Raw genomic sequence first — 12,921 nt, 5'->3', positions numbered from 1 at the left:
TCCCAATTATTTTAGTGATAAAAATAATTTAAGCTATTATATTTTTGAATGTTTATAGTAAACTCATAATACACCTATCATAATCGGATTCTGGCTGCCCCCCCATTTTTATCTTCTAGATCCGCCACTGCTACTATTTTCTATCTGATTTTATTCTTTAACTGTAAAACATAGTTCTTTTGTATATCTTTATTTCTTTTTTACACAGAATCATGTAAATACTTCTATTATTTTTGTTTGACATAAATGTACTAATATTTACTATTTTTTTTTTCTGCAGAAATGTGTTACAAAAAGCACGAGAACTTAAATTATCTTCGGTGGCGCTGTGTGTAATTAATTCTGTTCGAAGGAATTACCCACCAGATGAAGGTGCACATATAGCGTTACGTAAGTTTTTATAGGTTTCCTAATTATTTTCTATTATCTTTGTAGTGTATATTATGCAGGTATACAAACTGCGCCAAATGTTGTTTGTAAGTATTCATGTATTGATTAGTGGAGCAAATCTAACGGTTACACATTTCTTTTTATTTTCGCAAATTACATATTATATTCGGTTTACAATATCATAAACCATCACGTAAACCCAAAGATAACAACATACAATATATCAAACGCATTAAGTAAAATTACAAATCTCTGTTAATTTTTTATGTAGCCGGGCTTGCTATAATGCTTTATAACTTTCCGTCCTCATCAATATGTTGTTTTTGAAATATTCTTATTCCCATTCCGTTAAAAAAAAAAAAAAAAAACTTTCTTATAATGTTAATTCTTGCGACAGAGACGGAATTATTTATCAAGGTAATATTCGATTCTTTAAAATAAAATATGAGAAACGATTATTTTGATAAAAATGTCTGTATCAAATTATATGATGATCTGAAAGAAGTTTCATTCCTTGCGTTCCTAGTATGGATTCATTTCGATTGTCCCGATCAGACTATACACCGATCGATGACCGCCTATATAATAGCATGGAAGCCGGAAATTCGCATTTCGATCCAGTGGAGAAGTCCCCTAATTCTTGCCATATAAACATGCCTCACACCATACACTGGCCGCCAGCGACCTGCGCTGCTAACATGTACGAGAGCTTCAGAGCGGTATAAGGTTTCCGCCGAAAAGGCACATGCCTATCTTAGTATTGGAGTAAAAATAGTGATTTATCAGATAAACGCGCCTTCTTCCAGTCTTCTGTCGTCTAATTCGCATGTTCGTTGCACCAGGCAAGCCGTTGACGTTGCTGATCAGGTGTAAAATGCGTGATGCCGTAGGCATGTGTTGAGATTGCTGATACTTGTGAGTGTGTAGCGAATTTCGGTTGATTTCGACTTTAGAGGAATTTATTTTTGAGTTGATTTTTGGATATATTATATTGGGTATTAACTACGCCTGGTGCGGCAACTGAATCCAACAATCATTCTATCAATTTTACGCGTCCTTTACAATTTTGCTAACGATTTGTCACGTCTCCTGTTTATATGTCTTGATACAATTCACTACGGCTTCTCTGGAACACCCACCTAATTCAGCTGTTTACGGAATCAAGGCAGTAGCTTTTCCTGACTACGCGACCCTTGTCAAATACTGATAAATCTTGATGTTTTCTATAACGCTAAATCGCACTACTGACTGACTAATAAGCTAGTAGTAATACACTACCAGGATTTGCATTGCGTCATTATGAGACTCATGTGGCAACAAGATCAAATCCACTATTCAGAGAGATAGCCATAATTCTGTGATCAGTCGGTGTAGATGTTGCTGTTTCAGGTACATTATTAATGTAAGATTTTTCTCCTTCCCAAACTGATTTTTAAATTTTTAAACTTTAGTGAATTTTTGTATGATATCTATATGAACAGTTGTAGATATTTTTTAAATTTACGTGTATCATAATATAGTTGTTCATAAAATTAAGAAGCACTTAAAAATAATTTAATTCAGATAAAATACATTCAACTTAAGAAGACACATTATAGTGTATATCTGATTTTTGATTTAATTCGTGTTTCTTGAAAGTTTATATATGCACCGAATTTTGCGTGCAGAACAATTGTATAACTATTAAGAACGGAAAATAATCATCATTGTGCAAGAATGAAATGAATTTTGAGAGACATTTCGATTGTCCCTCGGAAGTCTTTCTTCGTCGAAAAATATCCTGTTTACATATTTTCAACTTAATTCTCACCTTTTCAAATCATTGTAACATTACTGTACATGGCAGTCCATCAATAATATAACGTAATTTGTGCACATAGCGCTCCATCAGTAATATATCGTAATTTGTGCACATAGCAGGCAATAAATAATATAACGTAATTTGCGCGCGTAGCAGTCCATCAATAATATAATGTAATTCGCACACAGAGCATTTCGGAAGTAGAAAAAGTACTAATCGATCTGGAGGAAGGAAAATCATTTTTCGAAATACTCCCGCTTTTCCTAAAGTTTCCTTCAGTTGAAAAATATCCGGTTTCTGCGTTTATAACTTAATGCGCACACTTTTAAATTTGCACTGCGCCAGGGTATGTTGAAAAATTGCAAAGATATATATTGAAAATGGTAAGCTGAATGTGTTCCGACGGGGAAAACACCAGTGAAAGAGAAAATATATTAGGAAACTGATTTTCGTTCCTGCACAGCGGTGAGTTTTTTTAACTTTCTTTTAATATAACCGATATTGCGTGTTAAAGAAAGAAAAAAGAGAGTTTCAGAAATCGATTTGTAGATTAAATATTAAAGACAAAAGTAGTGTAGTTATGTTGTCTGACCATGACCAGAATGTGTGAGTAGATTGGAGAACTCTAAAGGGGGAAGGGAAATACACGCAGATGCCGTGTAATTAAATACATGTTCTTGTTCAAAGAATTCAACACCCACCTCTGTTTCAGAAGTTCTATAGCCTCCGTAGGAAGAGTGCAGAAAAGGCGTGTATTCTTTAAAGACCTTTTAAGCTGATTTTTATTTTATTTTATTTTTTTTTAAATATGCTCTCTCTATCTAGATATTTTTCTTTTTCTCCTAACATTACGTTACGTAGTTTGAGAGGCAAGAACAGGACATTAGCCGCTTGTCTACATTCTTGAATCTATATTTGAATCTATACATTTGAATGTACATTGTTGGAAAAATTTGATCCTTTCATTTGATAAAGTGAGAAAGTCAGGAAAATTTCCGAAGTGGTAGATACCCTGCAAGTTACATCCTTATCCAGTGATAGTTATTGTTAAATCACAATTGTTTTGATAGGTACTGTAAGACGGTTTTTGGAGCAATTCGGCGACTCGCTGGAGGTGATTGTGTTTGCTGTTGAGAACGTGGACGTCGGCATCTATGAACTACTTCTTCCACTGTATTTCCCTCGTAGCCGGCAGGAAGAGGACTACGCACTCTATCATCTTCCATCAGATATCGGAGGTGTGGACGGTGAGCCTTTGCTTCCTGACCGACAGATCCGCATCATAGACAATCCACAGCACGCAATTGAGGGTAGGTGCCTTATCACATTAGACAGCACTCACGTACAGCTCCTGCTGCATAAAAGCAGCTGTACTTTCTACAGCTTGGTTTGGTGGTGTTATGTAGTTTACAACAAGGTAATTCTCAAGTGTATTTGCACGAAAACACTACTATTTATTCTACTGAATATGAGATTAATTTCGCTTTGCTTTCCAAGTATCACTCTTGCATGCCTGACAGATTAAATAGTGTCAATTAGTTTGCCATAAAAATATTGCACTTATTGACTACTGACAGTTCGACTTTATTGACCAGATGTTTTGTCTTTTTAATATTATTATTACATTGCTTAGTGTTATATAAATTTTACAGTCCAATCGGAACCAAATTAATCAGAACTACTGTGTTAAACTTGTTCCAAAAATCTCGAAACGCTTTCTTTGAGTATTTAACTCGTGTTCCCTAAAATATGTATCTGAATGTGGTATCTCAAGTATAAACCAAATACGTATAAAATAATCACAAAACCTTTACAGTCTGAACCACGTAAAACTTTGAAGAGAAACTACAAAAGTAAAATGTCAGTCATAATAGAACAGCCTCTGCTGAAATGACATCTCTCTGGTTTTGCTTCTTAACACTAATCCGTACAGACTTTTACCAGTTCCTTTAGATTAACTTCCCATCTTGTGTCATGTAGGTCGCCAAAGATGGTGGGTAAGGTAAATGCACATTAATAAAATAAATGGTGAAATGAGAAAAGTAAGATACGAGGCAGTTAGTGTAAGACATCCATCATTAATCATACCGAGATAAAATTAGTAACAATTACGCTCTCTCAATTTTGGTTGGCATTTTCCAGCTGTATTATTGCAGTTCTTAAACTTGTAACATACTAGAAGTACCAATACAGTATTTGTCTAGCAAATTTGTAATTTCCTTTTATTAGATATATGTTCTAAATGTCACTGGGGCTTTAATAAAATTTACTAGTTCTACATTCCGTTTATATCTCTCATGTACACTTATGTTCAAAATGATTGTCGCATATCTATAACTGTCTTCTTGTAAGAATATAATTAGATAATGATTTTGCAGGATACTTTTAAAAATGAAAAAAGTGAAATCTTTAAGTTTTACGTCCCACGGTTATGCCGGTTAGGCTAAAGGAGACGGTGATAATGAGAAATGAGTGAAATGGTGGAATGAAGAAAGTGGGAGGAAACGGGAGAACCCCGAGAAAACCCACGAGCACGGTGTTTGTCCACCACAAAGTCCACACGGCGCAAGCTGGGATCGAACCAAGGACCCCAAGCACCGGAGGTGAACGCTCTACCACTGAGCCACCGCGCCCCCAGGATACTTTTAATACTGATGCTGTGTGTATAATCGGGAAATGTATATTTGTGGTAAATTTCATCGGAAAAGAATTATAAATACGAAAATTAGAGTGAGCAAAACAAAATGTTGTTAAATAGACAAGAAAGTTTTAATTTCGTTTTATTGATTTTATTTACTGTTCTTTTGACATGAAATTTGCTGTGTACATGTCTTTGCCGATTATTTATACACGTACTAACACCGTAAGAAATACCGGACGAATTCGTTATCAAATTATATTCCTACAACAACATATTTATAGACATGCGACAATAATTTTGTACATTTGGGGGCCGCGGTGGCTCAGTGGTAGAGCGTTCACCTCTGGTGCTTGGGGTCCCGGGTTCGATCCCAGCCCCCGCCAAGTGAACTTTGTGGCGGACAAACACCGCGTGCGTGGGTTTTTTCAGGGTTCTCCCGTTTCCTCCCACTTTCTTCATTACTCATTATCACCGTCTCCTTTAGCCTAACCGGCATAACCGTGGGACGTAAAACTCAAAGATTTCATTTCATTTCAATTTTGTACATTTAATTGTCGTTATTAATACTATCTCCCTTTGTGAAGGACCCGACCCCTTGGCACTATGGGTAGTTACAGTGCCATGTATCGGAGAAAGATTAATTCACGTATGTGAGTGATTACCTCTGTAAGTAGCCATTTCTTGTATATGACCATCCTACAATTGTTTTATTGTTTAATGATAAATAAACTAGAACTTGCCTTGGGGAAGGAACACGTAGACATAGCAAAGCTATTACTCGTATATTCCGAAAACTAATCGCTTAGTCTGCTTCTTACTTTGTAACTTCCTGATGCAGTTCCTTACAGTTCCCATTACATTCGTCTTTTTAACATGTTTCATATATTGAGACTCTTTTCTATTCTGAACATTATACGAACCACTCGTTCGAGTTTTTGGTCAGTTTATAGAAGTTTCGGGAAACTCAATGCGCATCCACCTTGCGCATGCCCAAAAGGTTGTTAATAATGATATGCACACACTTGTTAGAAATTTGTGAACGGGTTTTAATAGTTTGTGTCAATCGGCGATCTGATATGGTAACGATGTCGGTGAAATCACTCCGTGGCCGCCCGGTTCGAGCCTCGTCATTGAGGGACTGTCGTCCACATTTCATTTAAATTGCCCATTACTTTATTGTTACATAGGATAGGACATCGCCCTGTAAGGATGTTTTGCATATCCGCATGAATCTGTTTGACTATTCAACCCTTCAGAAAGAGATACTGGATCATTACATGATCGGAGACTTGCTATTTATAGATGCCTATCTTAGCTCACGATTCCACCTGCAGAGAGGGAACAGTGCAACATAAGAACATGTAACCTCGTAGAGAATACCTATAAAATCTACTTGCTAACACACGAAAAACATACAAACTTTTCATGAATCAGAAATGCTTCTTTTGGACCAGGCCTGAAACTTTTCATCCTACCCTCGTACTAGCATTTCAGAAATAATCAGATTCATGTAAGTTTAAGTTAAGTTCGGGAATATTTTCATATGACTTACTGATTTGTTGTGTAATAACTAAGTTGCTAGATCGCAGATAATATTTGAGAAAGAAGTACGTAAAAGAATTGTGTGCTGAAGATGGAATTTTGGCCTGTCATTAAAATAAACAGGCGCTAGAGTATACTTGTGCATGATGACGTAATTTGGTAGAAAGAGCGATTCTTTTCACTGCAAGTCGTCATTACAGAATTTAAGATGTGTTAAGATGTGAATATTATTTCGGAGTAGAATACGTTATATTCGTCGTACTGTACTAATTGGTTAGTGTTTGATGTCCAAATGAACAGTAATTTTTGTGAACTTTTCAGTGGGATTCGTTGTATTAAAGGTAAAAGTTGTTTTTTTTTGAAGATTTCATCGTCTTCTCCAGACACATAATAATCCTTTCGTTTTGTTTTACTTGTATACTAAGTATTTTTGCAAAGTATTTAGCGTTATTAAGAATTGTTTTTTTGAATATTTGTCTTCAGAGTAAACTCCGTAAGAGATAAAACATACTGATGTTTACGACTAAGGAGATTAGGACTATGTATATGTAGAGAGAAACAGAGGAAGCAAATGATTGGTTTCAATACCTAAATCTTTATATGTTAAGATACGGTGGAATTCAGAGAGTGAAAATGTGAGACTGCGATGAGAATCAAACTCGGATCTCCGACTTACCGTGCCAGTTCGTTAACCAGTACACAGCTTAGGTCTTCATCAGACCAGTACACACTTCCAATCTAAGTCAGTGTTAAACCCACGTTAGGCGCGTGGGTGACAGGTGTCACCCACTCACAAAAATATATCTAGAATAAGTATAATCATCTTTAAATGATGATTCTTTGATTTGTTTGATACAATGTTAATTACAGGTTATGGTTTTGGTTGTACACAGTGTTCTATTGAATACAACAGACTTTTTTTCCATGACTACTAGACTGACTGCAAGCATGTTACACAAACATCTTTGAGATGTTCTCCACACGTCGATTTCTTATATTTTAATCACCACTTCCTTGTAGTTTTATCTCTTCCTCTTTCACAGCCATGTCAGCCTCGTCAGGAACCTGATCGCTTTTCAAGATCGATAATTCTCACTTCCTCAACACTCAGTAAGAATCGAAGTCCGTCCCTCTTTCTAATTTCAACTAGAGCTTGGGAAATAGAGCATCGCCGTTGTAACTGAGATTTAGTCATTTCCCAGGTGATATCCTTTAAAAAAAAAATCCTTCGTGATGATTGAGTTGAACTGGTATTGAATTTCACAATGTTAGGTGCGTTAATTGCACATATATTTAGAATATCAAAAATATCACCATGGGCCATTTTGTTCCGTTTCAGTATTGAGTGTCACTTGCACTTATGTGACCAATTTCATAATCACTGTCAGAAAACACTTCCGACTCCTGTTCTTCCTCCTCAGGCCATTGGAGAACAATATTTTTATCTTTTGTCGTCTCTGTCTTCCGGCGCTTTGATATTTTACTTGTTACGTACATAGGTGCGCGGTTGACAATTGTCGCCCAAACACGCTGCTGCAGTGATAATTTATTTCTTATAAACTGTAGACGGGAAACAGTAGTGTACTACTGCTGCCACATCAAACACCAACAATTAACGTTCAGGTACGGAAAGGCGCGACTGCGAACAGCAACACACAGTGTTGCCATTTTGAGACAAAAATCACTGGGGGACACCTGTCACCCATGCGTCTATCCTAGGGTGACACGGTGGCTGAGTGATAGAGCGCATATCTCTGGTGCGTGCGGTCTCTGGTTCAATCCCCGACCAAGCAAGTTTGTGATAGACAACATCATGTCCGTGTATTTCCTCGGAATTCTCTCGTTTCCCCCCACTTTCTCATTCCACCAATTATTTTCTGCTCATTCACTTTTCTTAATCATCGTCTCCTTTAGCTTAAAAGGGCATAATCGTAGGACGTTAAACTGAAATATTTCAATTTCATTTCATTTTTCTATCTCTGTCCTAGTCACACATTTTCATTTCTTTGAATTTCGTTATATCTTTACTTATAGAAAATTAGATATTAAAAGAAACCAGTTATCTCTTGCTATGTTAACTAATACATATATGGGATACGTTTAGGGTTGTTTCTGCTGAAAAGAAGCTGTTGGCATTCAGTACTAAGTTGGATGAACATCGTACTGAAGAGCCCTCCCCGCTGGTCTGCCGGTTAGCATGCATGCCTTTGGTTGATTGGGTTCCCGGGTGATATGTGTGCCTTGAAATTTGACTCTATTACGATAGTTTGGATTTCACCTTACACTGTAGGTTCACGTCTTACATAGTCTTGGTACTGAAAAGGGATGCTAAACTTCAATAAATAAATAAACTGACCTGATAGTAAAATTGTGTGCCTGGTATGGGAAGAAACTGAACACCACAGTGGTTAATGCATGTGTTTAATTAGCCTGTAATCGTAGTTTGATCGCATATTTTCATTCTTGGAATTTCGTAGCATTAATTTTTGCTGATTGAGTATTCGATGAGTAGGATGGAAATTTTATGGTGAACAATCAGAACCTACGTTATAAAAGTCTTTATCCCAATGATTCGATTTCGTGTGATACTTGTCTCCAGCACAGGTTTCCTTGCGTATCATTGAAAATGTATATTGTAAACATTAACGCTTTCTTATGTAATATTCTTGTGCGTACAAACTAACTTAAAATACTACAGAAAACATCACATTTGAGATGAAATGTACATTCTTGTTATATTCAGCATTTTCGTAAATGATCTATAGAGTTGTCTTAACTTTCCTTATACATGTTTCAAGGCTTAATAATCCGAGAATTCTTCCGGAGGGATTTAAATGGCGAACTGTCTTAGAGTATTTCAGTAGGGAGGAAAAAAAAAAGTATCATATTTGAAATCTTAACTTCATTGCTTTCCCTCTCAGCTTGCAGATTAGTGGATACTATTAGATATTCATTCGGGAGACCACTTCCAAGTTAGGCGATGATTTATTGATTTCAGTACTTAGGGAATCAAATTTGAATGGATGATTAAGTGATTTCGTCACTTCCGCTCGCAAGCTAAGTGCAATTATCTCAAACACACAATTTCCATTCCTGCTAGGTAAAGAAAGAGTAAAGCGGAATATGTTTCACTTTTTTTTCATGCAAATATATTTCCCTCTTTTACCTATCTTTGATCTATTTGTCCTTTAAAATTCCCTCTTTCAGAAACTTAGACAAAAATCACAATTCTCTCTTCTAATATAAGTTTATAAGTGAATGCAAAACATAACCATTGTAAGTTTCATATGTTGCTCACGACTTTGGCACCCAGCAGAAATAAATGAACAATAAATACTGACGGAACCTGTCAGTTGATACATTTTTGATGTGATTATAAGAAACAAATTATAATAAAGAACACCAGCCTGAACTGAACTCAAAATCGTCAAGTTAATTTCAACACAAAGCTGGAGGTAACCTTTGTTATGACTAATATAATAATCTTCCATATAAATAATGCAAGAACACTGTGTCTTTTGTCTTGGAAGAGGACAATACCAGACCCGGATGAATGTTCAGTGTGTTTGTGATAAATGTTAAGTGTAATTCTAAGCAAGTGTAGAGTTCGGAGTGCTATTGCGTCTTTCCTGGGTTGGCTGCAAACCTTAATACAATGGATACCTTATATTTTGTGACCCCAAGTAGTAGGCCCCCCGTTATGTCCAGCCGAGTCAGCAAAAATTTTTGTGACGTCATAGGTCAAAGGTCAATGACCTTGGCCCGGGGTCAATGACCTAGGGGCACATAGGACCACCCCCTCTAAATTTTGGCAGGGGAACCATGGCCCACCCCCTAAATTTTGGCAGGGGTACATAAGACCACCCCCCTTAAATTTTGGAAATTGCCAAATCTAAAAATTTGGTGTGGTAGCCTAGGACCATAGTATGTACCTCTATCAGTATTGGGTGTCTATGTCGTTCCCTTTCATGGGTAAAAAATTGCCAAAAATTCAAATTTCGGGGGTTTTTGACCTAATTTATCCCCTTTGATAAGGTATTATTACCCTATATAGTTATATGGGCGTATACAGGGGTTCATTACCTTTCATAACATATGGGTATATTAATGCACCCCTTGAAAAATTTGGGAGGGGTACCTTGGCCCACCCCTTAAATTTTGGAAATTGACCAATTTAAACATTGGGTATTATAGTACAGGACCCTAATATGTATTATGATAAATTTGGGTGGTCCACCTCGTTTCCTTCTAGGGGTACAAAATTGCCAAAATATAAACGTAAGCAATACGTTATACCACGTGTTTGGTTTTTGGTCGATTTTATCCCCTTTGATGAGGTGTTATTATCCTATATAGTTATATGGTCATGTATAGGGGTTCATTACCTTTCATAACATATGGGTATATTAATGCACCCCTTGAAAAATTTGGGAGGGGTACCTTGGCCCACCCCTTAAATTTTGGAAATTGACCAAATTAAACATTGGGTATTATAGTACAGGACCCTAATATGTATCATGATAAATTTGGGCGGTCCACCTCGTTCCCTTCTAGGGGTACAAAATTGCCAAAATATAAACGTAAGCAATACGTTGTACCACGTGTTTGGTTTTTGGTCGATTTTATCCCCTTTGATGAGGTGTTATTATCCTATATAGTTATATGGTCATGTATAGGGGTTCATTACCTTTCATAACATATGGGTATATTAATGCACCCCTTGAAAAATTTGGGAGGGGTACCTTGGCCCACCCCTTAAATTTTGGAAATTGACCAATTTAAACATTGGGTATTATAGTACAGGACCCTAATATGTATCATGATAAATTTGGGCGGTCCACCTCGTTTCCTTCTAGGGGTACAAAATTGCCAAAATATAAACGTAAGCAAAACGTTATAGCACGTGTTTGGGTTTTGGTCGATTTTATCCCCTTTGATGAGGTGTTATTACCCTATATAGTTATATGGTCATGTATAGGGGTCCATTACCTTTCATAAGATATGGGTACATGTGTGCACTCCTTTAAAAATTTGTGAGGAGTACCTTGGCCCACCCCTTAAATTTTAGAAATTGCTCATTTTATATATTTGGTATTATAGTACTGGACCCTAACATGTATTATGATAAATTTGGGTAGTTCATCTCGTTCCTTTTAGGGGTACGAAATTGCCAAATTTTAGTACAACCACGTGTTTGTTTTGGCTCAATTTATCCCCCTTGGATGAGGTCCTATTACCTTATATGATTATATGGTTATGTATATTGGCCCATTCCCTATTATAAGACATGGGTATATTGATGCACCCTTTAAAAATTTGGGAGGGGTACCTTGGCCCACCTCTTTATTTTGGAAATTGCCCAATTTAAACATTTGGTATAATAGTATAAGACCCTAATATATATTACTATAAATTTGGGTGGTCCATCTCGTTCCCTTTCATGAGTACAAAATTGCCAAATTTTAGTACAACCACGTGTTTCGTTTTTGACCTAATTTATTCCCTTGGATGATGTCCTATTACCTAATATGATTATATGGTCTTGTATAGGGTCCATTTTCTATCATAAGACATAGGTACATTGATGCACCCCGGGAGGTGTACCATAGCCAATCCCTTAAATTTTGGAAATTTTTCAATTTAAGCATTCGCTATCATAGTACATGACCTCAATATGTATCATGATAAATTTGGGTGGTCCACCTTGTTCCCTTTCATGACTAAAAAAAATGCCAAAATATAAACATAAGCAATATGTTGTATCACGTGTTTGGTTTTTGGCCCAATTTATCCCGTTTGATGCGGTCTTATTACCGTATATGTTTATATGGTCATATATATAGGTTCATTTCATATCATAAGACATGAGTACATTGATGCACCCTTTAAAATTTGGGAGGGGTATCTTGACTCATCCACTCAGTTTTAGAAATTGTTTAATATAAGCATTTGGTATCTTCGTACAGGTCTTCAATATGTACCACTACAAATTTGGATGGTCCACATCGTTCCCTTTCATGGGTAAAGAACTACCAAAAATCAAATTTCGGAGGTTATTGACTCCTATTTAGCACGTTATATGGTTTATTACCTCTATATGTTTATGTTCTCTTTTAAATTTGGGAATTATAAAATAACATAATTTGGTAAACGTTTTCTAGGACCCATTGGTGTTTCTCTTATGGCCAAATATTCAAAATTTAAACGTTATTAACCGGCTTTATTATTAAATGAGTACAGGACTTATTACTTTTTCATAAGACACAGGTGTATTTGTGTACCAATCTTAAATTTTGGGAGGGGTACATTTCTTATTGTCATATCAATAATTGGTAATTGTTCTTTGGGTAAATCATTGTGAAATATTAGTATGATCACGTGATCAGTTATTGACCTATGATGGGATTAGGAGTCCAGGACATTGGTACATTTAAACTTTGTAGGATAATTTGAGAATGCGTCATTGGTATTGATTATTACAGCCAAATATAAACGTAAGCAATACGATGTACCACGTGATTGACCTTGATGAGGTAGTGTACAGGGA

General features: G+C 36.3%; 1 protein-coding gene across 3 annotated transcripts in view; it reads left to right on the top strand.

The window, feature by feature from the left end:
- Positions 1 to 12,921, top strand: part of Gdap2 (ganglioside induced differentiation associated protein 2) — a 250,942-nt gene that overhangs the window by 189,170 nt on the left and 48,851 nt on the right. For all 3 annotated transcript variants that reach the window (XM_081729124.1, XM_081729123.1, XM_081729122.1), the window contains exons 5-6: positions 281 to 390; positions 3,262 to 3,501. In XM_081729124.1, coding sequence (XP_081585250.1) covers positions 281 to 390; positions 3,262 to 3,501 — 350 coding nt within the window. The remainder of the gene's footprint in view (positions 1 to 280; positions 391 to 3,261; positions 3,502 to 12,921) is intronic.

Source organism: Thermobia domestica, chromosome 10 (genome assembly GCF_964235325.1).
Source record: "Thermobia domestica chromosome 10, izTheDome1.hap1.1, whole genome shotgun sequence".
Lineage (NCBI taxonomy): Eukaryota > Metazoa > Arthropoda > Insecta > Zygentoma > Lepismatidae > Thermobia > Thermobia domestica.
The sequence above is the reverse complement of the archived record's forward strand: the minus strand, read 5'-3'. Positions and strand labels throughout refer to the sequence as shown.